Source organism: Sciurus carolinensis, chromosome 3 (genome assembly GCF_902686445.1).
Source record: "Sciurus carolinensis chromosome 3, mSciCar1.2, whole genome shotgun sequence".
Lineage (NCBI taxonomy): Eukaryota > Metazoa > Chordata > Mammalia > Rodentia > Sciuridae > Sciurus > Sciurus carolinensis.
In genome coordinates this window covers 87472486-87499116 of record NC_062215.1, presented here as the reverse complement: position 1 = coordinate 87499116, position 26631 = coordinate 87472486, and the positions used below count along the sequence as shown (strand labels likewise).

Sequence of the window (26631 nt, the reverse complement as noted above, 5' to 3'; positions counted from 1 at the left end):
TAAAATCAGCATACTACAGAGATACAGCCACATCAATGTTCATTGCTGCTCAATTCACCATAGCCAGATTGTGGAACCAACCTAGATGCCCTTCAGTTGATGAATGGATAAAGAAACTGTGGCATATATATACAATGGAATATTACTCAGCCATAAAGAATGATAAAATTATGGCATTTGCAAGCAAATGTACGAAATTGGAGGATATCATGCTAAGTGAGATAAGCCAATCTCAAAAAACCAAAGGAAGAATGATCTCGCTGATAAGTGGATGATGATACATAATGGGGCGTGGGAGGGGTTAGTCTTAGGGTTAGAGTGAGGGTTAGGGAGGGGGGCAAGAATGGGGGAAGGAAGGACTGTATAGAAGGAAAAGAGGGATGGGAGAGGTGGGGGGAAGGGGAAAAAATAACAATGAATCAACCAACATCACCCTATGTAAACGTATGATTATACCAATGGTATGCCTTCACTATATGTACAAACAGAGAAACAACATGTATCCCATTTGTTCACAATAAAAAAAAAAAAAGAGGCAAATAATATCCTATTACTATTACAAAAACACTTGTGACTTTGTGGACTCCTTGAGAGTGTCTTGGAGACCACATGAGAAACTGTCCACATTAAACTGATAAAATATTTGAGGGAAAATTTTAAATTAAAATTTAAAAGATTTTAAATACTTTCATTGGGCCTACAATTTCACATTTCTAATCTTTATAAGTAAAAATAAAATTCCAGACTTTTTAAAGCCATGGTGCATTCTGTTGAAAGAATGCTTTTTTAAAATATAACTTATGTTGGTGCTAATCAAACTTTCAGTTACAGTTTTTCTACTAAACCAAATATAGATAGATAGATAGATAGATAAGCAGTCAGCCAGCCAGCCAGCCACATAATAATCTTCAGTTAGAAGGAAGTGACTAGATCACAATGCCAAACTCCGAGCCATATCCAGCACAGGACTACAGCAAGATCGAAACACCAAGAACCAAGCTAGGTAGTAGTTGATGTTCCTCTTGTAGGCATGGACCCAGGCCCACCCTGTGGAGCCTCTAGAGGTGGCAAGCCTGGCAGGGGAGTATCCAGGACTCTGCTCCTTTCCAGGCATATTTAAGTTTCTGAGCTATGCTCATCCCTTATGATCAGAGAGCTCTAAGTGGTGCCTCTCAAACCATCATGTGAGAGGAACAGAAGTGATTCCCAGAGGATCTTGAAGATGGAGAAGCCAAGAAGCAGCCAACAGTCAGAGCACACCAGGAGTTTAGAAGCCCTTAAATTCTTTAAACATTTTTAAAATATTTTTTTAGTTGTAGATGGACACAATGCCTTTGTTTTATTTATTTATTTATTTATTTTTATGTGGTGCTGAGGATCAAACGCAGTGCCTCACACGTGCTAAGCGAGCGCTCTACCACTGAGCCACAACCCCAGTCCCAAAACATTTTATTCTGTACAGTGAAAGCTCAGCTTCCTGGATAATCTTATCACTACTTTTTCCCCTTTGGGGTGAAGACAGGGAAAGAAATTACAAATTCCTAGTAGAAGCTAGAGTGTGCCTGCTACCAACCAAACTACAGTGATAGTCTCACTCTACCACCTAGCCTGTGTAGCTTAGTCTACTTCATCTTCTTGACATTTCTGTCAGTAATCTCAAATGTATTTTTAAAAATTTTTTACAGTTATAAATGGACAGAATGCCTTTATTATATTTGTTTATTTTTATGTGGTGCTAAGAATCAAACCCCAATGTCTCACACATCTAGGCAAATGCTCTACTGCTGAACTACAGCCCCAGCTCCTCAAATGTATTTTTGTGACTGTTTTAGATACTTATATATCCTTAAAATGTTATTATTAAATTGCTATGATTTTCTAAACTAAACAGATAAAATGCTGACTCATCTTTTCACAGCTACAGTTGAGATGAAAGCTTTCCTTTTTACTTTAGAAAAAAACAAAGTAAAATCTAGAAGTAGAAATTTGGGGCCAGTCGCTGACTGGAATTTCTCGAAGGCGGTTGACCGAAGTGAGGGAACTGGAGGATTCAAGGTTTGGTCAAACAGCTTCATTTTGTGACTTTAGAATGCAGTAGAAAAATTAATAGACTGATATAGAAGAAAATGAAGATAAATTTAAATGAAAATTCAACTCAAAGTATAGCAGGACATATTTCCTTGAAAGGGTAGTACCACCTTTAGTTTCTCATTCCTGGAAAAGTGATTCTGTCTCTGAATCAGTTCAATCAAATAATGCAAGAAACCAAAGTGGATGGAGTCCATTCAGTGAATGTCCTCCATTCAGCTGTTACACCTGGTCCTTTAAAGTCAAAGGATTTTCTTAGGAGTGATGGGGAAAATACTCTGCCTTGTGTATTTTATGAAATCGATGTTACTAAGTCGCCCAGGCTGGCCTCAAACATGTGATCCTCCTGACTCATACTCCCAGTAGCTGGCATTATAGGCATGGCCACTGCACCAGACTGTATGGATGTTTTAACCCAGTGATCACACTCAGTGGAAGACTCGTGCATACTGGGATACAACCTGGGATGAGTTCCCAGGTCTCTTCTGGAGTGACCTTCTGGCAGGTTCTGGGAGTCTCCTGAGTCTTTATAGGATGGGAGTGCTGGGGTAGTCTTTTTCTTTGACTGGGAATGTGGCTGAAGATTGTGGTCCTTACCAGGCCGGACATGATGGGTCTAGTCCACAGACGAAATGGACAGAATGATGGGGACTGTAACTAGAAAACAAAGGATCTGTAGTTTGAGAAATGACACTGACCTGAGAGGTGCTTGTGGCCCTTCAGGGAAGAAGTGGTTATAATGAAAGGTAAATAAAAAAACATATCATCCTCCAAAAAAAAAGAAAAAAAGAAATTTGACTTAAAATCCTAGTTCCCTACCTAAGAATATGCCCCTTAAAAGACAGATTGGTAACACATATGTAGCGTCCTATGCCAGCTGTGTTCATTTTTTCCATAATCCCAAGTCTGGGGTTTAGAATATATATTACAACTACATATCTGAATTTAGACTTAAATATTATAGTTACCTGTCTATATTTAGACTTACAAATTGCAATTATATGTCTACATTTTTAAGAAGTAAGAACTTATTTTTTTTATGGGAGCTGTGAAATTTCTTTTGGGCTAAGAGATTTAGAATATGACTTCAGCTGTTACTGGTATAATAGATTTTGTATAAGATGCTCTTCTCCCTCACAAAAGAAATAACCTCAACTTATGTTCAATTGACTATACCTTGTACCTGGTTACTTTTTACTCTTAAGATTTCAGCATATTGTGTAGCTGATTATTGGAATCTGAATGGAGGTCCACTTACTCTCCAGTGGTGCCACTGACTCAATCCTCTTGGACCAACACTGAAACATTGCTTTCGGGAAGCAAATGTTTAAATAATTTCTCTAGTTTGTCATTCCTGTAACGGTAGATAGGTATAGCAACCCATTTGTTGAGGGCTTTTCAGATTATTTCTTAGTGCCCTTCTTTAATATGAGACATATTTTTCAATGATTATAAATAAGTTTGTGAATTGAAAATGGTTGCACTACTGTTAACTTCAAGGAAGTGATATTCTTCTGAATCAATTGACAATGTACAAATTTCATTGTTTCGATATATATTTCCAAGATTAGGCAAAAGAGAAGAGTAAGACAGGGTAGTAAGCACAACATCCCCAGCTGAAGGCAGAAGGCCTAGGCTAGGTGTGGGCAGTGTGGACACACACTCTCACCTTCCCATCCTTCCAAGGAGCCATGTTGGGTAGACCTTTGAATGTACCACCTAGAATGTGCCACCAATTTATCTTTTAGGAACTTGGACATACTACAGCATAATTAATTATTTTCTAGTACCTATTGATAAAAAATGGATTAATAATGTCTTCCTAATCTGTAATCAGGAAGGAAAACAGATGAACTGTAATTTCATTCCTTTGAATATAAAATTGGACCTTTGGGAAGACTTACCAGCAAGTTTTCAATTGAAACAGAATCGCTCACTGGTAAGAACAGTTTTAAATAAAATAGTTACATTAATTTTAAATGCAGAGTTTTTAGGAATTTTAGCAATCATTTTGGTTTAATAAAAAGTGCTTCATGGCCTATTGCAGAATCAAATTGCTGGTTGCATTTTTTATCCAGGCAGTGTCTATTAATTGCCTTGGTGCTAAGAATAAATGTGAAATCTGTTTCCTTGGTAAATGATCACACCTAGAGCTGCTGTGTCTGTAGATAGAATTATCCTTACATCATTTAATTTCTCATTCACAGGATTAGCAACTGTGATATTTGTATCTGTCAGAATCACATTTTATCTTTTAAAGTTAAGTTCTAACAATGACAAATTTTGAGAGCAGGGATAATCACACATTGGGTAACTCTTGACATTGTCAGAAGCACCAGCATGCCCCTCCAGGCCAGGTAACTGCCAGGGAGGCCTTATGATGGTTTGTGACTGAGTTACCTTCACTGCTAAGGGTCATCATGGGCAAGAGTGACCCAGCATGCAATCTACCTTTATTATATTTTTTTAACAAGAAAATAATGGTTTTTTTTTTTTTTTTACCCTTTGAGTAGAAATTAAGCATTGCCCAGTGGTCAGCTGCAGCTGTCATAAAGGAAAACCTGACTCTCAAATTCACCCCCAAAATAGCTAGATGTGTATGACTGACTAATAAGTAAATAGCTAGATGTGTATGACTGACTAATAAGTAAATAGCTAGATGTGTATGACTGACTAGTAAGTAAATAGCTAGATGTGTATGACTGACTAATAAGTAAGAGCAATGCTAATAAAAATGTCCCAGATTTTATGACCTTTTTTCCCATAGGAATTCAGTCATCAGATACAAAATGATTCTCAGATGTTGTACTGTCACTCTGCCACCACTGCAAGACCAACTGTCTCTAAGACCAATTTTGCCTTGGCTGCTGCTAGAGTATGTGCTTCTAGATCTCTTTTGGTCTCAGTGAGCACATTATTGTTGACTCCTGTGTATGTTAATGGCATACACTAGGTGTCCTAGTCATAGTTTATAATAAAGTTATGAAAACTATATTAATCAAGCCTTAAATTGTGGAACTCAAAAGCCTGTTTCAGGGATATAGCAAGACATCAATTTCTCAAGTCGTTAACAGCCTTATTTTGAAAGAAAGATGCCCAGTTAACTGCTAACTCTTTTTTCATTTTTCTGCCAGATTTTGCGATTTGTTCGAGAATGGAATAGTCTAACTTCCATGAAGCAAAGGATAATAAGAAAAAGTGGGCAATTATTCTGCAGCCCCATCCTTGCTTTGGAAGAGATTACAAAGCAACAAACCAAACCAAATAGTACCAAAAGGTATGAGATCTTTTCCTTTTTTCTTTTGTATTGTATTATTTTTCATAGTTATTTCTGTAAGAAGTCTGGGACATCTTATGTAACCACTAATGAAATCCTGATGAGTTGAGAGACAACTAAACATAAAATCCCAGCTGTATTAGTACATATCCACATAATTAGGCAGTTAGTGAATTTGATAAAATTCCCTGGGAAAGATCTGGTAGCCAGATCTAGCTCTTTGTGGGTCCCACTCATCAGCTGAGAGGTTAGAGGCTAAACCTTTTAACAGGAAGACAGTCACTTTTAGAACATCAGCATGATCTTAGACCGCATCTCTCCTGCCTTGCACTCATGTGTCATGAGTTTACAGGTGACATGCAGCAGGGGAGCTGGTTTTATTTGAAATACCATCACTTTCAAAGTAATAGAAGGTTACCTATCACACATGGTTGGAAATGATATAAAAAGAAAGGTTAACTGTTACACATTTGTTATTATTTGCTTTTATAATTACAGGTCCCTTTTTAATCTTTGTACATTTACTTTCCTTTCTTGGCATCACAATCATCTTTGTCTCACTCAAATATCCTTTGGTGTGATCTCAAATCCATATTCTCTGTAGATTCTTTTCTTAGCATGAAGCAAGGATTATCAGGAAAAGTAGTTAGCTGCTCTCTAACTACTTTGGTAGAGATCACAGAACAATAAACCAAACAGCAGCATTAGCAGAAAAAACCCTTCATTTCTTGCTATCTGTATAACATATCCCCATCCTTGCATTCCATCACTTTATAGTCTGTATTCTCCAATTTTTTCCCTATACACAAATGGAAAAAACAAAAAAACAAAAAACAATGGTATTGTTGGGGGATGAGTGTGGATAATTAAATTAAGATAGTCTCATTCAGTGAAAATCTCTTCAACTGTTTCAAAGTGTGGCATCAGATACAGATGTGAGAACAAGGAATGATACTTATGACAAGTTGTTAAGAGTAAAAATAAGTATTAAAATACTGATAGAAATACAAACATAAACTTGCTGTTGTTGACCTGGAAATTGTCTGGAAGGCCACCTTAGAAACTCTTATCAGAGGTTTCCCTAGAACAGTGGTTCTCAACTTGGGGAAGTTTGGCCCCCCAGGGTTGCAATATCTGGAGTTATTTTCAGTTGTCATGACTAGGGGATACAACTAGGGAGTATCTTGTGGATATACTTACAAGATGCTTGTGAAAATCCTTCAGTAAATAGGTCTATACCCCCAAAGAACTTTCTGTTTCAGAATGCCTATAGTGCTACTGTTGAGAAATCTTTCTCTGAGGCATAAAGTTAGGGGATTTGTGAAGGTGGAAGTCACTTTATTTTTTATGCCAGGATTACAAACTGATGACTAAAAACAAAAGAACCTAAATGAATGAATGAGGTCAAATTTAAAACTAGAAAAGGATGAGGTTTGGACTGGAATGATGGTAAATTGGAAAGTGCATAACCCATCTAAAAGCACTCAAGTTCAGCTTTAAAAATAAAAGACTGTCTACGCCCAATAAAAACCTTCTAACTGATTGGGTTTATTCATGTGTTATGAGTTTTGGCCTCATATCCAAACTCTTCTGTACTAGTTGAATTTTCCTATAAGCATGTATTACTTTATATAAAAAATACATGTGAGGGCCTGGGGTTGTGGCTCAGTGGTAGAGCATTTGCCTAGCATGTGAGGCACTAGCTTTGATTCTTAGCACCAAATATAAATAAATAAATAAAGGTTCATTGACAACTAAAAAGTTTTTTTAAAAATACACATGAAATATATGTATGCATTGTACATATATGTATGTACATACCAATGTACACAAAAGTATACAAACACATGCACTTACTATCAAAAAATATGATGTCTGTTTTATTTTTCTCAATGTTTCTTCCAGTCCTCTCTAATTTTCTCATTTTTGTAATTGATTTGCTCTTTCTTATGTGATCACAATTCCCTTTATAACTGAATTTACAGCCCACTCCAACCACTTCTAAATGTGTTGTATTGTTTCTTTATCAGAGATGGATGACCACTTAAAGTACTAACTAGAGAGACAACTGCTCATGTGTAAAAGCAAATATCAACTCAAAATCAATACAAACCAAGCTCAGACCCACAACATATTTTATAAGTGTTATTTATAAAATTTAATATAAATGATATGTTCAAGCTATATCTTGTATTAGCAAGCATCACATGAAATCATTAGATTTGTATTTTTAAGAGCTCACTCTAGCAGCAATTAGGAGATTAGATCAAAAAGAGCAAGACTTAAAGTGGGAAGACAAACATTTATTTTCTATTACTGCCAAAACAGATTACCACAGACTTAGCATCTTAAAACAACATGTACTTATTATCTTACAGTTCTAAAATAAGTCAGAAGTCCAAACTGACTTTTACTGATTCTGCTCTGAATTTTAGGCTAAAATCAAGGTATTGACCACATGGACTCTAATTATTCGACTTGGATAAGAACCCATTTCCAAGCTTATTCAGATTGTTGGTAGAACTCAGTTCCCTGCACCTGTAGGAAAGAGGTTCCAGTTCCATCCTGGCTGTCAGCTGTTTGTCACCATCAACTGATAGAAGCCTCTCTCTAGCACCTGAGTCTCTGCATATCAGGGCCAGCAATAGAGTGTCAGATTGTTCTCTACTTGGAATCTGTCTCTTCATCTCCTACTTTTAAGAGTTCGTGTGATTATATTGAATCCACCTAGTAATCTCCCAGACTTAAAAAATCAGTAACCTTAATTACATCTGCGCCAAATTCCTTTATAGTATTACCTAGATGAGGAATTGATTGAATAACCTGAGAATAGGAATCTTAAAAATTCCCTAAATTTTAAAATCTTAAAAATTCTCTTACAAGCCAGATGTGTCAACACACATCTGTAATTCCAACAACTTGGTAGGTTGAGACAGGAGAATTGAAAGTTTGAGGCCAGCCTGGACAACTTAACAAGACCCTGTCTCAAAATTAAAATGAAAAGGTCTGAGGATATAACTCAGTGGTAGAGTGCCCCTGGGTTCAATTCCTAGTAATGACAACAACAACAAAATTCTATCTACCACCCAAATTAAAAGACCCCTAATGAAACTCTCTATTAAAGGATTAGCATTGGGAATGGAGGAAAGAGAATGAAAAGAGCTATGAAGGAGTTGTATCTAGAGACCTTGGTGACTGAAAAAGGAAATGCAAAGAAGGAGGCTTCCAGGGAAATCAACTTAGCAGAGCCACAAAATGAAACATATGCACCTGCAGAGGGAAGATACTATCAGGAGCACTCTGATTCTTAGAGCAGAAACTCAGTAAGTCTCAGTATTTTGTAATTGTCATATATCTCGAAAAGCAGGTGTGACAGATAGGGCTGAACAACAGAAAGTATGTATGAGAAGCAGTTGGACCCTGGATCTCTTTCCCTCCCATTATCCTGTAAGTTTACTTTCCAGAGAAACTGAACTGGAGAGTCTCCAGACTTGGAAACATCAGTCTCCAGGGAGATAAGGAGAGAAGCATTATTTTGAAAATGAAAACCACTCAGACCACTTTCTTTACTCACCTTCAAGAGTGCCTGCAACCACATTTTATTTCCTAGGTATCAAGAAGGAGGATCTCTTTAAAATATTAAATGCCTTCAATAAAAAGAGATATAGGTACTGATTTTAGGAATTTTCCCAAAAGCCATGGTTAGGTCTCTAAGATTATCCTCCTATGATTCTACTAATTTGCAGATCTTAACCAAACTGAGGTAGTTTTCTGGGTGACTCACTCTTAGATGTGAATAGGTGCCAGGGCCACCAGCCATTGTTGTCCCAGAGATAGGCATGATTTAGTGGGAGACCTGTCATTATTAGAATGTCAACTGTTTATCCTTTACCTATAGGTGATATGTAATGCAGGTCAGCAGCCCAGAGGCCAGGACTGTATTCATTAGTGTGGGACACTTTCCAGTGCACACTTTTCTTGTAAAAATTGCCATATTCCACTCCCATCCTTAGCCAGGAATTAATTTAATAAACAAAATTCTTCCTTTCCTATTTGCCAAAATTGAGACGTTGTTATATTGACATGGACTTCCTAGCAAATGTCAATGGAAAATTAAATATCAGCAACTTGCAACTAAGTTTGAAAAGTTGTCAACTCCCTTCTTTGGGGTTGATTGATGTGTTTCTTGTGGTTTCCAAAAACTTACACATACATTTTATACAAAAGCAAGAGGTTATTTTTAGTTCCTAAATCTCTGACTAGATTTCTCAGCATCTTTTAAAGTTACTGAATTAGGCTTCTAATCTTTTAAACATTGAATAATACCCGAGGCAAAGCTTAAATATCCCATTGCCCCTCAAAGCTAGGAAGATTTTGAGTACATTTAAAATCCACAGAAAAACTTTAGCAAAGAACTTTTGTCAAGGGAATAAAATGGTTGAAAAAAAAAATGAGGGGATTTGGAGGAAATATAGGAACTAAAATGTCAAGTTAAAGAACTCCAATAATTCACTGTGATTTAACATTTTTATGCTTTAAGAAACACACAAGTGGAAATGCAAACACATGGAAAGATATTCACTTGTACTCTTATAGAAGAAATGCACATTTAAAGTCAAAAGAGATATCTATTGTATTAGTAGAGATTGTTTTTAGGTGATAGGGTTGTGCTAGTGAAAGTGTGAAAAAACTCCCATTTGTTGCTGATAGAGATGTGCACTGGTGCAGCCTTAGGAGTACCCAAGACTTTTAATCCAGGAATTCTGCTTTTGGGGACTTATTTTACATATACTTTATGTGTATAAAACATACACACACATATATATATGCACACACATTGTTATGATAGCAAAGACTGAAAACGACTAAAGGCCCATTAGATATAATAGTTTATGCAGATAATGAACCAACATGGAACCTTAAAAATAATAGAGCAGGGCTGGGGATGTAGCTCAGTGGTGTGCTTGCCTCGCATGTATGAGGCACTGGGTTCAATCCTCAGCACCACAGAAAAATAAATAAATAAATAAATAAATAAATAAATAAATAAATAAATGAAAGGTATTATGTCCAAAAAAAAAAACAGAAGAAAGTTTAAAAGAAGCTGATACAGCAAAAAGTGAAATATATTTAAATAATTAAACAGGAAACTGAAAAAAAAAAGAAAGGTATTGTGTACATCTACAACTAAAAAAAAAAAATAGAGCAACTCTGTAGGTACTGATACAGAAATACTCTGAGGTATAGGTTGAGGCAAAAAGAGCAAGGTAAAGATTAGTGTCTATAGTATACTATCATTGATTTCTAAAAATAAAAAGTATAATGGGGAGTGTTCCTGGATACAAGTTTTGGAAATGAGGAATTGGATGAAAATGTTCCAGAATTAGTGATGATGATGGTACAACCTTGTGAATGTATTTTTTTAAATGGTTGTTGCAATGAGATTTTATTTTATTTTTTTAATTAAAATATTTTTTTATTTCTTACAGACACATTTTGACTCATTGTACACAAATGGGGTACAACTTTTCATTTCTATGGTTGTACACAATGTAGATTCACACCATTCATGTAATGATACATATACATAGGGTAATACTGTTTCATTCTACTGTTTTTCCATCCCCACCCCCTCCCACCCCTTTTTCCTCTATACCATCCAAAATTCCTTCATTCTTCTCTTCCCCCCATCACCCCCACCCCTCATTATATATTGTCATGCTCTTATCAGAGAAAACATTCAGCCTTTGGTTTTTTGGGCTTGGCCTATTTCACTTAGCATAGTATTTTCCAACTTCATCCATTTACCAGCAAATTCCATAATTTTACTATTCTTTATGGCTGAGTAATATTCCATTGTGTATATATACCATAGTTTCTTTATCTATTCGTCAATTGAAGGGCATCTAGGTTGGTTCCACAATCTGGCTATTGTGAATTGAGTTGCTATGAACATTGATGTGGCTGCATCACTGTAGTATGCTGATTTTAAGTCCTTTGGGTATAAACCGAGGAGTGGAATAGCTGGGTCAAATGGTGGGTCCATTCCAAGTTTTCTGAGGAATCTCCATACTACTTTCCAGAGTGGCTGTACCAATTTGCAATTCCACCAGCAATTTATGAGTGTGCCTTTTTCCCCACATCCACGCCAACATTTTATTATTGCTTGTGTTCTTGATAATAACCATTCTAATTGGAGTTAGATGAAATATTAGGGTAGTTTTAATTTGCATTTCTCTAATTACCAGGGATGATGAGCACTTTGTCATATATTTGTTGATCACCTGTATATCTTCTTCTGTGAAGTGTCTGCCCATTTCCTTAGCCCATTTATTGATTGGGTTCTTTGTATTTTGGGTATAAAGTTTTTAAAGTTCTTTATAAACTTTAGAGATGAGTGCTCTGTCTGAAGTGTGTGTGGAAAAGATTTTCTCCCACTCTGTAGGCTCTCTTTTCACATTATTGATTGTTTCCTATGCTGAGAAAAAAACTTTTTAGTTTGAATCTATCCCATTTATTGATTCTTACTTTTATTTCTTGCGCTATGGGGGTCTTGTTAAGGAAGTCTGGTCCTAAGGCAACGTGATGGAGATTCAGGCCTACTTTTTCTTCTATTTGGTGAAGGGTCTCAGTTCTAATTCCTAGATCCTTGATCCATTTTGAGTTTTGTGCATGGTGAGAGATAGGATTTAATTTCATTTTGCTGCATAAGGATTTCCAGTTTTGCCAGCACCATTTGTTGAAGAGGTGTCGGGGTCTTAAGCCCCCTTGCTCTTCTCCACCAGTGAAAAGGGAAGGGGACACTCCCCAACAAGGTCAGACCGGGATAGGTAGGGCCGACTGACCGCCCGCTCCCAGCCCTCCAGGCGGAGGACAATCAGACTCATCAGGGAGACCAGTCACAGCAGGAACTCGTTTTTTGAGGAAATCGCACAGGTTTTATGTAGGGTGGGAGCTAGGTGGGAAACAATCAGCTTAAAGGTCAGCAAGGCAGAGAGTCCAATTGGACTATATGGCAACATGAGCTGATCACGTTTGCGGAACTGTTGTTAACCAATCCCTGACGGTGGTCCAGTTTATCGTCATGAACCTTTGAAACCGCCTTTGAGCCTTGATTTTCTCACTTGCCAGGGAGTAAGGAGTCAGCCTGAGTTAGTTAACGTGTCATTAGTCCCAACAAAGAGGCTATCTTTTTTCCATTTTAAGTTTTTGGCACCTTTGTCTAGTATGAGGTTACTGTACTTATGTGGGGATGTCTCTGTGTCTTCTATCCTGTATCATTGATCTACCTATTTGGGTGCCAGTACCATGCCGTTTTTGTTACTGTTGCTCTATAGTAGAGTTTAAGGTCTGGTATAGTGATACCTCCTGCGTCCCTCTTCCTACCCAGGATTGCTTTGGCTATTCTGGGTCTTTTGTTCTTCCAGATGAATTTCATGATTGCTTTTTTCTGTTCCTATGAGAAATGTCATAGGGATTTTAATTGGAATTGCATTAAATCTGTATAGCACCTTTGGAAGTATTGCCATTTTGATAATATTAATTCTGCCTATCCAAGAACATGGGAGATCATTCCATCTTCTAAGGTCTTCCTCAATTTCTTTCTTAATGTTTTGTAATTTTCATTGTAGAGATCTTTTACCTCTTTGGTTAGATTGATTCCCAAGTATTTTATTTTATTTTATTTTATTTAGTCTATTGCAAATAGATTAATGTATTAAAATGCAATAAACTGAAGTTTTAAACTGGCAAATTGTATAGTATGTGATTATAGGTCAATAAAAATGCAAAAATAAATAAAAGGTACACACTTATACAGAGAAAAAATTAACCATTTCCAAAAAACTTACCAAAAACTGACAACAGGGGTGAATTCTGGGAAAGGGCAAAAGAGGACAGGAATGAGAGGAAAGCTTACTCTTTACCATGTAAACTACTGTACGGCTTTAAATATGAAATCATGCCCATGTATCACCTAATCAAAAATAAATAAGGTAGTTTATAGAAAAAGGGAAATCTGTTTATTATTAAATCTACCTTAATAATATAACAACAAATTTCTAAACTATTACGTATAACTGCACAATTCCATTGTGACTTAACTTTTATTTTATTGTTAAACTGCCAACTGAAGATGTACTCAAATATGAAGAAATTTCATATTTAATTTAATTTTCTAGAAATCCACAAAAAAATAGGTGTAAACTACAGAGAAATTGGGCCAAACTAATTAGGAGGAATAATTGGGTAATCGCATTTCACCTACTTAAATTCCCCCGTCACCTTTAATTAAAATTACTTTCCTCTTTATTTGCAGTCCCTAAACCATTGTGTGGTATTGACAGTACTGTGTAATAGGGTTCTGAATCCCCACATCAAGTGTGGCTTTGTTGTAGTGGAAGTTTCCATAAACCTTGTATGAGCAAATACTAATGGGAATAACCTTGAGATTATAGGAAATGCGATAATGCTTGGTTAACTTAAAAAAAAAAAAAAATCACTTTACCCCAAAACACTAATACAGTATTGTAACTGACTTAGGTGATTTCAGGAAGCCTTGAGGAGATCAAAAGGGAGGTAAAAAATGCACTTGGAAAGTTTCTATACGGCCTGGCAAGCAGTTTTCTTAAGGTTGTCAGGTGTGCATGTGTTTTATCTTTTCTTATCCCCAAACCCACTCCTTTTCCCCTAAATTTTGAAAATTGTTCCAAAAGATAGTGAATGACTCTTGAATTTCTTAGAAATATAAATCTTGAGAAAATGAATCTGGAAGAGAGGTATATTTCCCACATAACACACAATGTAAAGGGTGAACCCTACATTTCCTAACTTTAGTATTAGCACAATGAATAGAATTGTATCTTGCTTTTGCTCCTACTACTTTTGTAAGGGATGGAAAATCCACTTAACATGTAATTGTTCTAGATATATAACCAAAGAAGATGTTGCTATAACCTCAATGGACAAGGTGAAGAAGGATGGGGGCCATGTCCGTCTAATCACTAAGGAGTCCAGGCCATGGGACCCTTCCACAAAGTAAGAACATCAGTAGAATACTACTTTAAATATGCATTAATTTTTGTAATAATACCTCACCTTTGTGTGGCCACTTTTTAAAAGTTACAAAGAGGGTTCACAGTTTAGTAGCTCTTTAGTCTTTCTAACAACACATGAATTCATTTTCTTAGAATTAGAGACAAGGAAGAACTCTGAGACCAGCTGGCCTAAGTGACCTGTCTCAGGCCTGGATGGAAGATGCCAGGAGACCTGAGGTCACAACTGGACTCTACCCCTCAATCTTGAGCTCTTTCAACCATTAAAAACTTTCCTTTTTAACCTTCTAATGACCAACCATGAAAAATAAGCAAAGCAATTATCATTACTTCCCTGTATAGGATTTTTTAACACAATTAAGTAATGTGCCTTTTCCTTTGATTCTAACAAAGTGAGACATGTCCCATTGTGTTTCATTTCTAATTTTAATTTGATCAACTCTAAGCTTACCTGTAGGAGACACAATATTTAGCAATCCCTTTGTTCTAGTTCTTATCAGTACTGTCAGCTACTTCACCCCATTACTTTATGGTTATGAAGACCCACTGCATCTTGTAAACCAACAGGCACTGTAAGAGAGCATTAGTCATGACCTCTTTGGCCTAAAGAGGTGTGTGACGCAACATAGTTAAAGAACAGGGTAGCCACTAAACTTTAGTTGGGGTTTCATTAGCCTCTTCTTTCCCAGCCGAAGCATTTTTTAACTTCTCATTTTCCAACTTCTCCAGATGTCTCAAAGTGCAGTTGTTTAACATGGAAGAAGCATCTAAATTCTCACAAGAGACAGCATATATCAAATTAATTTTTAACACATAACTCTTCTCTACTTGGTGTGGAGATAGAGAACTGGCTACAGCTATTTCATTTCCACACCAAATCACAAAATATGTGGACGCTGTGTTACTGCTTATCAGTATAGAAACTAAAAATCTTTATTTGAAGCAATAACTCTGGAATATACATTTGTTGGTTACCTATTCAATGTTTTCTCCAATTATAGAAAGTTGCTTGAAGATGGATCCTGTGTCCCATTTCTAAATCCCTACACAGCCCCAGCTGATCTCAGTATATCCAAAGGCTATTTGCAAGCTGTGGATAATGAAGGAAATCCACTTTGCCTTAACTGTCAGCATCCCACTTTCCAAACTAAGCAAGAGTGTAAAGCAAACGCTTGGGATTCACGGTTTTGCTCCCTGAAATGTCAGGAAGAATTTTGGATTCGATCTAATAACAGTTATGTGCGAGCCAAAGTATTTGAAACGGAACATGGTGTGTGTCAGCTATGCAATGTGAATGCACAAGAACTCTTTTTATGTCTAAGAGATGCCCCTAAAAGTCACAGGAAAAATCTTCTGGATGCCACCTGGACCTCAAAGCTCTCATTGGAACAGGTAAATTGTAACCAAGTGACAGAAGGTACTATTGTACTGAGTGATGACTATTAACTCATAAATTTATTTTTTTAACTTTTTAACCTGTGAATTTTCAAGTATATACAAAAGTAGAGAGAATAATGAACCCATGTTCCAATCATCCAGCTTTAACAGTTTTATCCACATATGCCATTCATTTCCTGCCTTACTACTACTACTTTTTTTTTCTGAAATATTCTAAGGCAAATTCCAGACAATAGTTTATTATTTCATTATGTACCTCACAGGTACATATTTCCTTCCTCCTTCCCTTCCTCCCCTTCTTCCTTTCTCTTCTTTCCTTCCTCTCTCTTCCTCTTCCCCCCTTCTTCTTTTTTAAATATAATCCCAACATGAGTTACAACACCCAACATAATTACAGTTCCTTAACTATATAGTAAGTTCATGTTGGTTTCCTAGATTGTCTCAGAAATGTCTTTCTACAGTTGCTTTATTTACATTAGGATCAAAATATGTCCATCTACTGTTTTTTTGTTATTATGTCTTTTATGCTCCATTTAATTTATGATAGCATCCCATCCTTTTTTTTTTATACCACTGATTATTGAAGAAACTTGCTCATTTGCTGGGCATGATGCCACATGACTATAATCCCAGTGACTCATGAGGACAAGGCCAGGAGGATTGCCACAATCAAAACCAGCCTCAGCAACTTAGTGAGACCCTGTCTCAAAATAAAAAGGTCTGGGGATATAACTCAGTGGTAGAGCACCCCTGGATTGAACTCCAGTATTGCAACAACAAAAACAAAAGAGAAACTGGATCATTTGCCTATAAGATTTCCTGCATTCTGGATTTGTCTCCCTGTGTCCTCATGGTAGTGTTTCATGTGCTCTTCTATGCCCCCAATTTCCTGAATGTTGTTTATGAGACCTAGAGATTTGATTAGATTCTCATTCAGTTATTTTGGGAAAAGATCTTAACAGGTGATGCATTGCATCCCGAGGCACCTAAGGTCTAGTGGTTCCACATTTTCATAATGTTAATATTGAATGACGAGGCAAATAGATAACCCAAAAATGACAACGAGAAGGCCATATGTGTTTGTATAGATGCAGTCACATATGTAACATACACATATATATATATATATATGTATGTGTGTATATTCATTCCTTTGTAAAATGTACTTTTAAGCAAGGCACAATCGCACACACCTATAATCCCAGCTACTCCAAAGGCTGAGATGGGAGTATTGCAAGTTTGAGGCCAGCCTCAGCAATTTAGCAAGGCCCTTAGCCACTTAGTGAAACTCTGTCTCAAAATATTTCAAAATAAAAAGGACTAGGAATGTGACTCATTGGTAAAGCACCCCTGGGTTAAATCCCTAGTACCAAAAAAAAAAAAAAAGTACGTTTGATAAAGCAATTTATGACAAAATATTGTTTGTAGCACACTATCATCAATATTCATTTTGATTTCCAAAACTCAATTTGATTTCTGATCTTGTTGCTTGAACAGTTCTGAATTTCAGACTAAAGCAAAATGTGTAATTTTGTAGTGTACTTAATTTAAAAGGAATACTCCTGAGCCACTCTCTGCCCACTGAAGTATTGGATGGGTTTCTGACAGCTAGACAAATTATTTATTCTCATTAACCTAATATTATTAAATTATAATAGAATTAATAATCATTTCTATAAAGATGAATTAGTGTCTTTGAGAGCTAGAGAAATACACTTTCTCTAATGACATCCAGAGTTCCTGAAAGATCCTTTGGTCTAACTGATACGGGACATATTGTACCCATTCCAGGAATATTAGCCAGTCTCTAGTTACTGCCTCAGTCCACTCTAGTCAGACTCTAGTCCACTGCCTCAATGTGAAGCTTCCAGAAGATGTCCAATGAAATGACTAAGGCCAATTGAAAGCAACCTATCTAGGAATGCAGAACTAACATGGTAGACATCTAAAACAAAAGTGCTGTGTGGATGAGGACCATAGGGCTCAGATTGGGGAAGATCAGTTAGAAAGGGGGTGATTTTTTTCAAAAGGTGAATTTTGGATGTTGAAGAGTGGTCCCAAGTGATTTGCCATGCAGTTGCTAGGAAAAAATAAAGAGGCCCCTTTTGAATTATCAAGTCTGTCAGAGTAAAAGCTACTCAGAAAGAATTGGTTACAAAAGGCAGAACCAAAGGGATTTTTTTTCCCAAAGAATATGCCATTTGCTTGATGTGCAAGACTGCCATTTGTGGTTGCTTCTAACAATACCAGCCTGGAAAACAAAAATCAATATGTATCTTCTAGCAGAAGTTGGGAAGTTCAGTACAGAAGAGAAAGTAAGGCAAATAATAAAGTTTGGATAAAGTTTACTGTTCCAACTTGCTGCTTCTTAGGGCTCCTTACAGGTCAGCACTATCGATCAGGTCACTGTGCCATCAGAGGATCTGATTAGCTTTCTTAAAAGTGCTTTAGAAATAATCGTGTTTTCCCATTGCCAGCAGTCATGAAGTTAATTATGCTTTCTTCCTTATCCAAGACCAAGAAAATCAAAACAATTGTTATGCTTGGCATTGTGATGTTTAAAAACTTCACTGCCATAGTATAAGTTGGTTTTACTATCTCAGGTAAAATGTTAAACACATCTCATTTTAATGTAGGTCACCGTTGGTTAAATATAAAGTGTTCATATATGGACTGGCCTACATAATAACTGTTTTAAAGGAACATCTTTGTTTATTCCAAACATGGAGGTTCAGCAGTTTGTTCTAAAAATTTCATTCTAGTCCGTGGAAAGTTCTCTGGTGATGAACATAAAAGTACAGGGTGATAGCTACTAATATTAAACTGCCATTGATATAGTAACTAATGCATTTAGGTCAACAATTAAAGACTATTTAAGTCAGTAATATTGAGGAGTTTTTAATTTCCAATCTATTCTTTTCTCACTTTAGTTTATATATAGTCAATATATAAACTAAAAGGTGCAGAAAAGACCAATCTGTCAGGAATCTTGGTATACTTGTTGATTAGTTTTCAAAATGAGATAAGGGGGAAAAAAAACTTTTTCAGAAACACATTTTATGGGGCTGGGGAGATAGCTCAGTCGGTAGAGTGCTTGCCTTGTAAGCACAAGGCCCTGGGTTCGATCCCCAGCACCCAAAAAAAAAAAAAAAAAGAAAAAGAAACACATTTTATTGCTTTCAAATTGCTAACCTAGAGGGTTTTTGTCAGCTCACAATAAAAGCTATAAAAAACTACCTTAATCTATTTTTCCCCCGTGATTTTGCTGTATACATGATTGCACGATGCAAAAACCAACAGTTCCTATAGTGTATGCTGAAAATTGCTGATCTTGTGTTCTCGTTGCAGCTAAATGAAATGATAAGAAGCCCAAAGGAAGGACATTTTTGGCAGGTGGATCACATCAAGCCAGTATACAAGGGAGGGGGACAGTGTACCCTAGACAACCTGCAGACTCTCTGCACAGTCTGTCACAAAGAGGTCAGTGGAGCTCACAAGCAGCTTTGACTGCATCCTAGGAAATCCAAAGGAAAATATGCACACAGTTGTAGGAGATTATGTGGATGAGTCTATACCCCTGGTCTAGGGCTCAAGACACATTTTTTTCCTTTATCACTGGACACTTGGCCCTTCTTCTTGAGGCCTATGTAAGTTTTCAGTCACAGATGCAACAAAAGCAGCTTCCCTCTTAATTCATTCTAGGACCAAGACATGTCACCACTGTCTAGAAAAACATGAATACAACTTACTTATTGTATTGCATTGTATTGAAGAGAACAAGATCCCAAAACTGAAAGTTTTGTGAATTAGGGCAGTAACACATTTGCATGTGGCTAAGGATGTCCTAAAATATTGAAGAAAATTCATAAATTGCCTCTAGGACCAACTAAGCTCAACGTACAAAGATTATACTGCTCATTTAAGTGTGAAACCCATTATGCTTGGTTAATCTTTATACAACCTGTTGCTTACAATGGGGGCTTGGGAGATGATGTAGTATTGTTTATCTACCAGGAAGAATTCTTAACACACAGTCCCACAAAATAATCATTTATATTTATGCTTTTGAGAACCATTTGGATCCTTTGCCAGTGTTCATAATATATGAACTCTTTTTTTTTATATGAACTCTTTTTAATCCTTCTTTTAATATTTTAGATTATAAAATTCCTTTACAAGTATAATTTTTTATATAAATGGGATCATGTCACACAGTCAGGTTTTGTTTTTGTTTTTTGTTTTAGCCTTCTTTTCTGTCCTCACCCTTTCTACCTGGGTACATGGAATTCAGTTGAGGAAAATGTCATCTGATTTCTCAGCTCTATAAATTAATAACAAAATCTGTAAGAGAATTAAGAAATAGCCAAAGAAAATGTAACCTGTTCTATAATTATTTTTTCAGAGTCTTATGAAAATTGTATTTGTGGGATTAGCAAAAGAATCCAGCTGTGGTCTGGCTCATTTTATTTTCTACATCAGGTTCTCTGTTGGGTTGGGAATAGCTTCTGGGACCTGAAAACAGGAAGTAGGCAAGCCCACTCTCCATTAGATCCTGATAAAGCTAAGACTTAGGGCACTTGCCAAAGCTGCTGAAGTACTCTGCTATATGGTTTGGAACAACCCCCAGTGGTCAAGCACTGGATATAGGGACAGTGTAGATTTTATCCAGACTAAAAGTACAAAGTGGTACAAAGTGTTTGAGCTTCTGTAACCAATGTTTTTTTGCTAAGTGTACACTTGCATTTGTTACCTTTTAGAGAACTGCTAGACAAGCCAAGGAAAGAAGCCAGATGAGAAGACAATCTCTAGTATCAAAACATGGATCAGATATAACACGATTTCTGGTAAAGAAGTAAAGTGAAAAAATATATGAATGGATGACAAACTGTCTAAATGTGAAATAATTTAATTAAAATTTTTTTCTCTAATATTTTAAGAGTGAAGATATTTAGAACACAAATCAAGAATTTAAATTCACATTTTATGCTAAAGTACTTTTAGTGTTAAATACTTTTTGAAAGTACTTAACCAGAAACTTAGATATAATGCTAAATATTTCCATGGTCTTATATGATTTTGTTTCTCAATTATGTTTTATCAAGATTTTGCTAAGCTTTAGTTTCTACCCCCCACCCCAAAATGCCTTAATCACTGTATTTAGCATAGATAATGTTTGAAAAATATTCTCTCAATTACCTGAAAAATGCTTCTGGATTAGTATTGGTTCTGAACTGTTATAGATATAAATGGAACACTGCAAAACAATAAAGACAATTTCAGAGGTAAACCATCATTTAGGAGTTCTGAGCCAAGCATAACCAGCCTGCTTATTATGCAAGAGAGACTTGTTTATTAAATACCTCCAAAATAGGGCTAAGGAATATATTTTGGGTGTTACCATTTTTGCTTTATCTCTCAACAGTCATCTTTATTAAATAAAGATACTTTTGAAAATAAGCTAATTATTCTTAACAGTGTTTGTGGATTATTCAGGTTTTCTGGGTAACTCTTCAAACTCTTAAACAATTGAAAACATAAAAACGTAAATGCCACTTAAGCCTGATATTTTAGGTTTTGTGGTTTGGGTTTTTTGTTTTTGTTTTTTTTGTTTGTTTGTTTGTTTTTGCTTTGTTTTTAATATGTACAACACTAAGCTTACTGTCAAAACACCCTTTGTCTCCTGATTCTCATTTTTAGTTTTTAAAATCTGTCTTATTAAAAGTATATTTCTGGTACATCTTTTAAAAAGAATAATAATTATAAAACACTTTATAATGAAGCATAATTAGATGCTTATATGCATTTAAAAATACAATGATAATATTAAAATGTAATTGACATTAGAAATAGTGATAAAACAAACCCAGGGCCTAATCCCACTTTATATCATAATTATAAAGTAACAAGTTAGAACTACACAAAGTTCAGGTTCAAAGAAGAATTACATTCCCCAAAAGCACCTGTTTATAAATACCACTTGAATATAAACCCCAGTAGTTTAGCATTTCCCAATTTTAATTAGTAGATGTTGTTTTACAACTTGTTTTTAGAAACATTACACAATTGTGAATTTACCTTTCTGAATTGTCATTAAGTTTATGACTATTTCATTATATGAGATCAAATAGTATTGTTTCTTCTATAAATAAGATTGGGCTTTCTTTGGCCTCTTTTCTGATTTGCTAGTCAGGCTCTTTACAGTTTTCTGCCTCATTTCCAGGGTAACCTAGGATTCAGTCACAGTTGACAGCCTAGCCCAGCAGGCTGCCTTTTCTCCAGCATGGGGTGTTTGCAAGTGAGTGTTTGGTCTAAGTAGGTCAGATTTGAATGGTTCCTATTCTTTAGATCAAACCAAGGTGGTGATTCTAAGGAGAAAGTTCTCAGATGTAAGATCTATATGATAGTTTGAGGTGAAATGATCCACAAAGGTGGTTTCTGTGCCACATTTGAAAATTCAGACCTATTAAAAACACTAAAAGGAACAATGAGCATTTGTCACATAGCACATTGACTGGCTCACCCCATCCCTTCCTGACACATCTTAGAGCTGCCCTGCCTTCCTCTGATTTTATCTGCTTTATGGGGCACATTGAGATGAAGACTGGGACTGAAAATAAAGACAGAGATTGATCTAATAGCCAAGATCTCAGACACGTCTTAGGGAGGCTGTTCTTTTATCCTCACAGTCTGAAAGAGAAGCTGCCCTCCATGGATTGCAAATGGGAGGTTCTGAGGACAGATGCAGAAAGTGTCAGGGCAAGCAGCAGACCTTGTGTACAGAAAGAAGTGCATAGTGCCCCCTGGGGAAGAAGACAACTGTGACTACACAGGGATGGAGATGAAGTGAATACTGAGGGGGTTCCGGGAATGTAAAGGAGGATGGACCCAGCTCTGAAGAGACTCAGAGAAAAGGAAACAAAGACTCTGGACCCAGGGAACAGAACTGGGGGACATCATAGATAAGAAGTGAACCACTTTACAGTATGGAACCTTGTGAGACTGTGCCTATGCTGTACCTTTGCCTAGCTCAAGAGCACAGCCAATTTGGAGGTACTATGGGCTGTGGGGGGCTTCTTAAGCAAGGTGAGGGCACTCACTCTAACCATGCACCCCAGTATCACGCCTTCCTGTTCCTGTCACAGAGGTACATAAATTCCAGATACTCTCTGATGACTAATAAAGTTGCTTTTAGTAACCCCAGATCCCGGAAGAAATTCATAAGTTTTCAAAGAAGCCTACTTTCAGAGTTAATCACAGCCTAACATACATTTCTCTGGGAGATCTTCCTGTGACAAATGTATATCCTGGTACATTTTCTTAGCTATGGATTGGAAAAGGATTTTCTGCCCACCCGTCTTGCTAATAAATTGAATCTCTTCTTCAGACCCTTAAGTGAAACATTTAAAATATAGTTTTTTTACAAATAAAAGTATGATACACTTTAAATTATATGCCAAGTCAACATTCTTGAGATAAAAAGGAAAAATTCTCTTTACTTGCAAGGTTCAGAATCAAGGACCTCAAATATCAAATATAGATTGTGAAAATAATATCTCATTTTCTGTTGCATAATATTCACCTGTCTCATTTCCCCATTTATTCTTTTGAACTGGAAAATTGCAAGCTCCTTGTCCATCCACCAATCTGAATATCCACACCAGAAAAACATTTCATTTCAAAGTTGTTGTCAGTTGTTTCCTGTAGTTAAGGGTGTTTTGCCACTGCAGCTGTTTTTATTTACCATCGGGAAATGTCACTTTTGCTAAAATGCATTCTAGGTTTCAACCACCAGCCTTACCTCAACAGTTTCTCTTCCAGCTCTGTCAATTCATGGACCTAGGGTTTTTTCTATAGTGGAAAATACTATTTTCTAGAAACTGGCCTTTGAAACACCTTAAATTATTGTTAATTATTCTGCATTTGTTAAAATGTTCATATTTCACAGTCTCTCTGTTCTTACGTATCTATCTCTCCTACAACCAAATTTCTTCATTAGATTGCAGAACCTCTGAATACTATAGATGTGTGATAGCTGTGTTAGCTTTCTGACACTGTAAGAAAATACATGAGATAATCAGCTTATACGCAGAAAATGTTTATTATTATAAAAGGTTTTGGAGGTTCCAGTTCATGACTGGTTAGCTCTATTGCTTTGGGGCCTGTGTCAAGGCAGCATATAATGACAGGAGCATGTAACAGAGCAAAACAACTTACCTTATCCACCAAAAAGCAAAGGTGAAAGGGTCTCACAGTCCTCTTTGAGGACATCCCTACAGTGACCTAAGACCTCTGACAAGGTCCCACCTATCAAAGTTCCACAGCCTCCCAATAGTACCACCCTGGAGACCAAGCCTGTAAAATGCAAACCTTTGGAAGACATTCAATACCCAATAGCTGAAGTCTGTTTAAGAATGATTCCAACATAATTTTGACTTTACCTACAAAATGAGCTCAAGAAAGCCCCAGTGTGGTACCTAAAGCTAGCAAGTTTACACATAAATGTCACACTCATAGCTCAGTCTTCCTGGTTGTAACTCCAGATTGCTACACTTCAGCTCTAGAGCTACCTGAGCATTCTGTAAAATGTCTTACCTGCCTTCTCTGTAATATTCGCTTTACAGAACTATGACTTAATGCCTTAGCATTCATCAACCGGATGTTCTATAAAAGATATACATGACAATGTGCTGCTGCTGCTTTTCCTGTTTTAAAAACTGGCTATTAGGAGTTTTAGGGATGATAATTGCAAATAACTGAGGAATAGGTATTTCATATTTCATCACTGTATGCCTCTTTCCTTAGTGGCACAATGACAAAACTAGTTCCTAATTAAATAGCATTGCTTAAGTGTTACTCTGTCCCTGGCACTTGGAAGTGTGTTCACTAGTTTCTTAAATTCCCCATGGACATTAGGAGCCATCTTCCACCCTGACATTTGTCTACCCTAGTGTACATGCCTGTCCTTTGTCTAGCCTAATGCTTATCTCTGAGGCCCACTTGGTTCCCCATGCCTGGGGCAACTTGTAAGAATGATTTTCTGCCTTGGCGTTCTGTATTACAGTGTGGTTTCAAATCAGTAGGGTTAGTAGAGGTCAAGCACCTGAATTTGTTAAAATAAATCCTGCTGGTATCACAATACCAGACCTTAAACTCTACTATAGACAATAGTAACAAAAACGGCCTGGTATTGGCACCAAAATAGACAGGTAGACCAATGGTACAGAATAGAAGACACAGAGACAAACCCACATAAATACAGTTACCTCGGGCGGGAGGGGTTAGCGTTAGGGTTAGGGTTAGGTTTAGGGTTAGGGTTAGGGAGAGGGGCAAGAATGGAGGAAGGAAGGACTGTATAGAGGGAAAAGAGGAGTGGGTGTGGTGGGGGGGAAGGGGGAAAAATGGCAGAATGAATCAAACAACATGGCCCTGTATAAATTTATGATTACACGAATGGTATGCCTTTACTCCATGTACAGAGAATCAAAATGTATCCCATTTGTTTACAATTAAAAAAAAAAAGGAGATTTGACAAAATAACAACAACAACAACAAAAAATACAGTTACCTCATACTAGACAAAGTTGCCAAAACCATACAATGGAGAAAAGATAGCCTCTTCAACAAATGGTGCTGGCAAAACTGGAAATCCATATGCAGCAAAATGAAATTAAATCCCTATCTCTCACCCTGTACAAAACTCAAGATGGATCAATGATCTAGGAATTAGACCAGAGACATTGCACCAAATGGAAGAAAAAGTAGGCCCAAATCTTCATCGTGTTGGCTTAGGGCCAGACTTCCTTAACAAGACCCCTATATCGGAGCAAGAATCAATAAATGGGATGGATTCAAACTAAGAAAGCTTTTTATCAGCAACGGAAACAATCAACGTGAAGAGATAGCCTACAGAGTGGGAGAAAATCTTTTCCACACACACTCTTCAGACAGAGCACCAATCTCCAAAATTGATAAAGAACTTTAAACACTTTACACCAAAAATACAAAGAATCCAATCAATCAATGAACTAAGGAAATGGGTAGGCACGTCACAGAAGAATATATACAGGTGATCAACAAATATATGACAAGGTGCTCATCATCTCTAGTAATTAGAGAAATGCAAATTAAAATCACCCTAAGATTTCATCTAACTCCAATTAGAATAGCTATTATCAAGAACACAAGCAATAATAAGTGTTGGCATGAATGTGGGGAAAAAGGCACACTCATACATTTCTCGTGGAGTTGCAAATTAGTACAGTCACTCTGGAAAGCAGTATGGTGATTCCTCAGAAAGCTTGAATGGACCCACCATTTGACCCCTCTATCCCATTCCTCCGTCTGTTTCCAAAGGACTTAAAATCAGCATACTACAGTGATGCAGCCACATCAATGTACATAGCAGCTCAATTCACAATAGCTAGATTGTGGAACCAACCTAGATGCCCTTCAACTGATGAATGAATAAAGAAACTGTGGTATTTATATACAAGGAATATTCCTTAGCGATAAAAAAGAAAAAATTATGGCATTTGCTGGTAAATGGATGGAATTAAAGAATATCATGCTAAGTGAAAAAGCCAAGCCCAAAAAACCAAAGGCTGAATGTTTTATCTGATAAGTGAATGGTGATACATAATGGGATGGGGCAAGGAAAGAATGGAGGAACTTTGGATGGTGTAGAGAGGAATATGGGGTGGGAGAGTTTAGGGGAAGGAAAGATAATATACTGAGACAGATAGTATTATCCTATGTACATGTATGATTACATGAATGGTGTGAATCTACATTGTGTACAACCATGGAAATGAAAAG

At 36.6% G+C, this 26631-nt stretch overlaps 1 protein-coding gene across 3 annotated transcripts in view; it reads left to right on the top strand.

The window, feature by feature from the left end:
• Window positions 1–21260, top strand: part of Zranb3 (zinc finger RANBP2-type containing 3) — a 303506-nt gene extending 282246 nt beyond the window's left edge. For all 3 annotated transcript variants that reach the window (XM_047547212.1, XM_047547213.1, XM_047547214.1), the window contains 6 exons: window positions 3926–4027; window positions 5223–5365; window positions 14291–14401; window positions 15420–15810; window positions 19165–19296; window positions 20574–21260. In XM_047547212.1, the coding sequence (XP_047403168.1) occupies window positions 3926–4027; window positions 5223–5365; window positions 14291–14401; window positions 15420–15810; window positions 19165–19296; window positions 20574–20672 (978 nt within the window). In that variant the 3' untranslated portion in view covers window positions 20673–21260. The remainder of the gene's footprint in view (window positions 1–3925; window positions 4028–5222; window positions 5366–14290; window positions 14402–15419; window positions 15811–19164; window positions 19297–20573) is intronic.
• Window positions 21261–26631: the final 5371 nt, after the last annotated feature.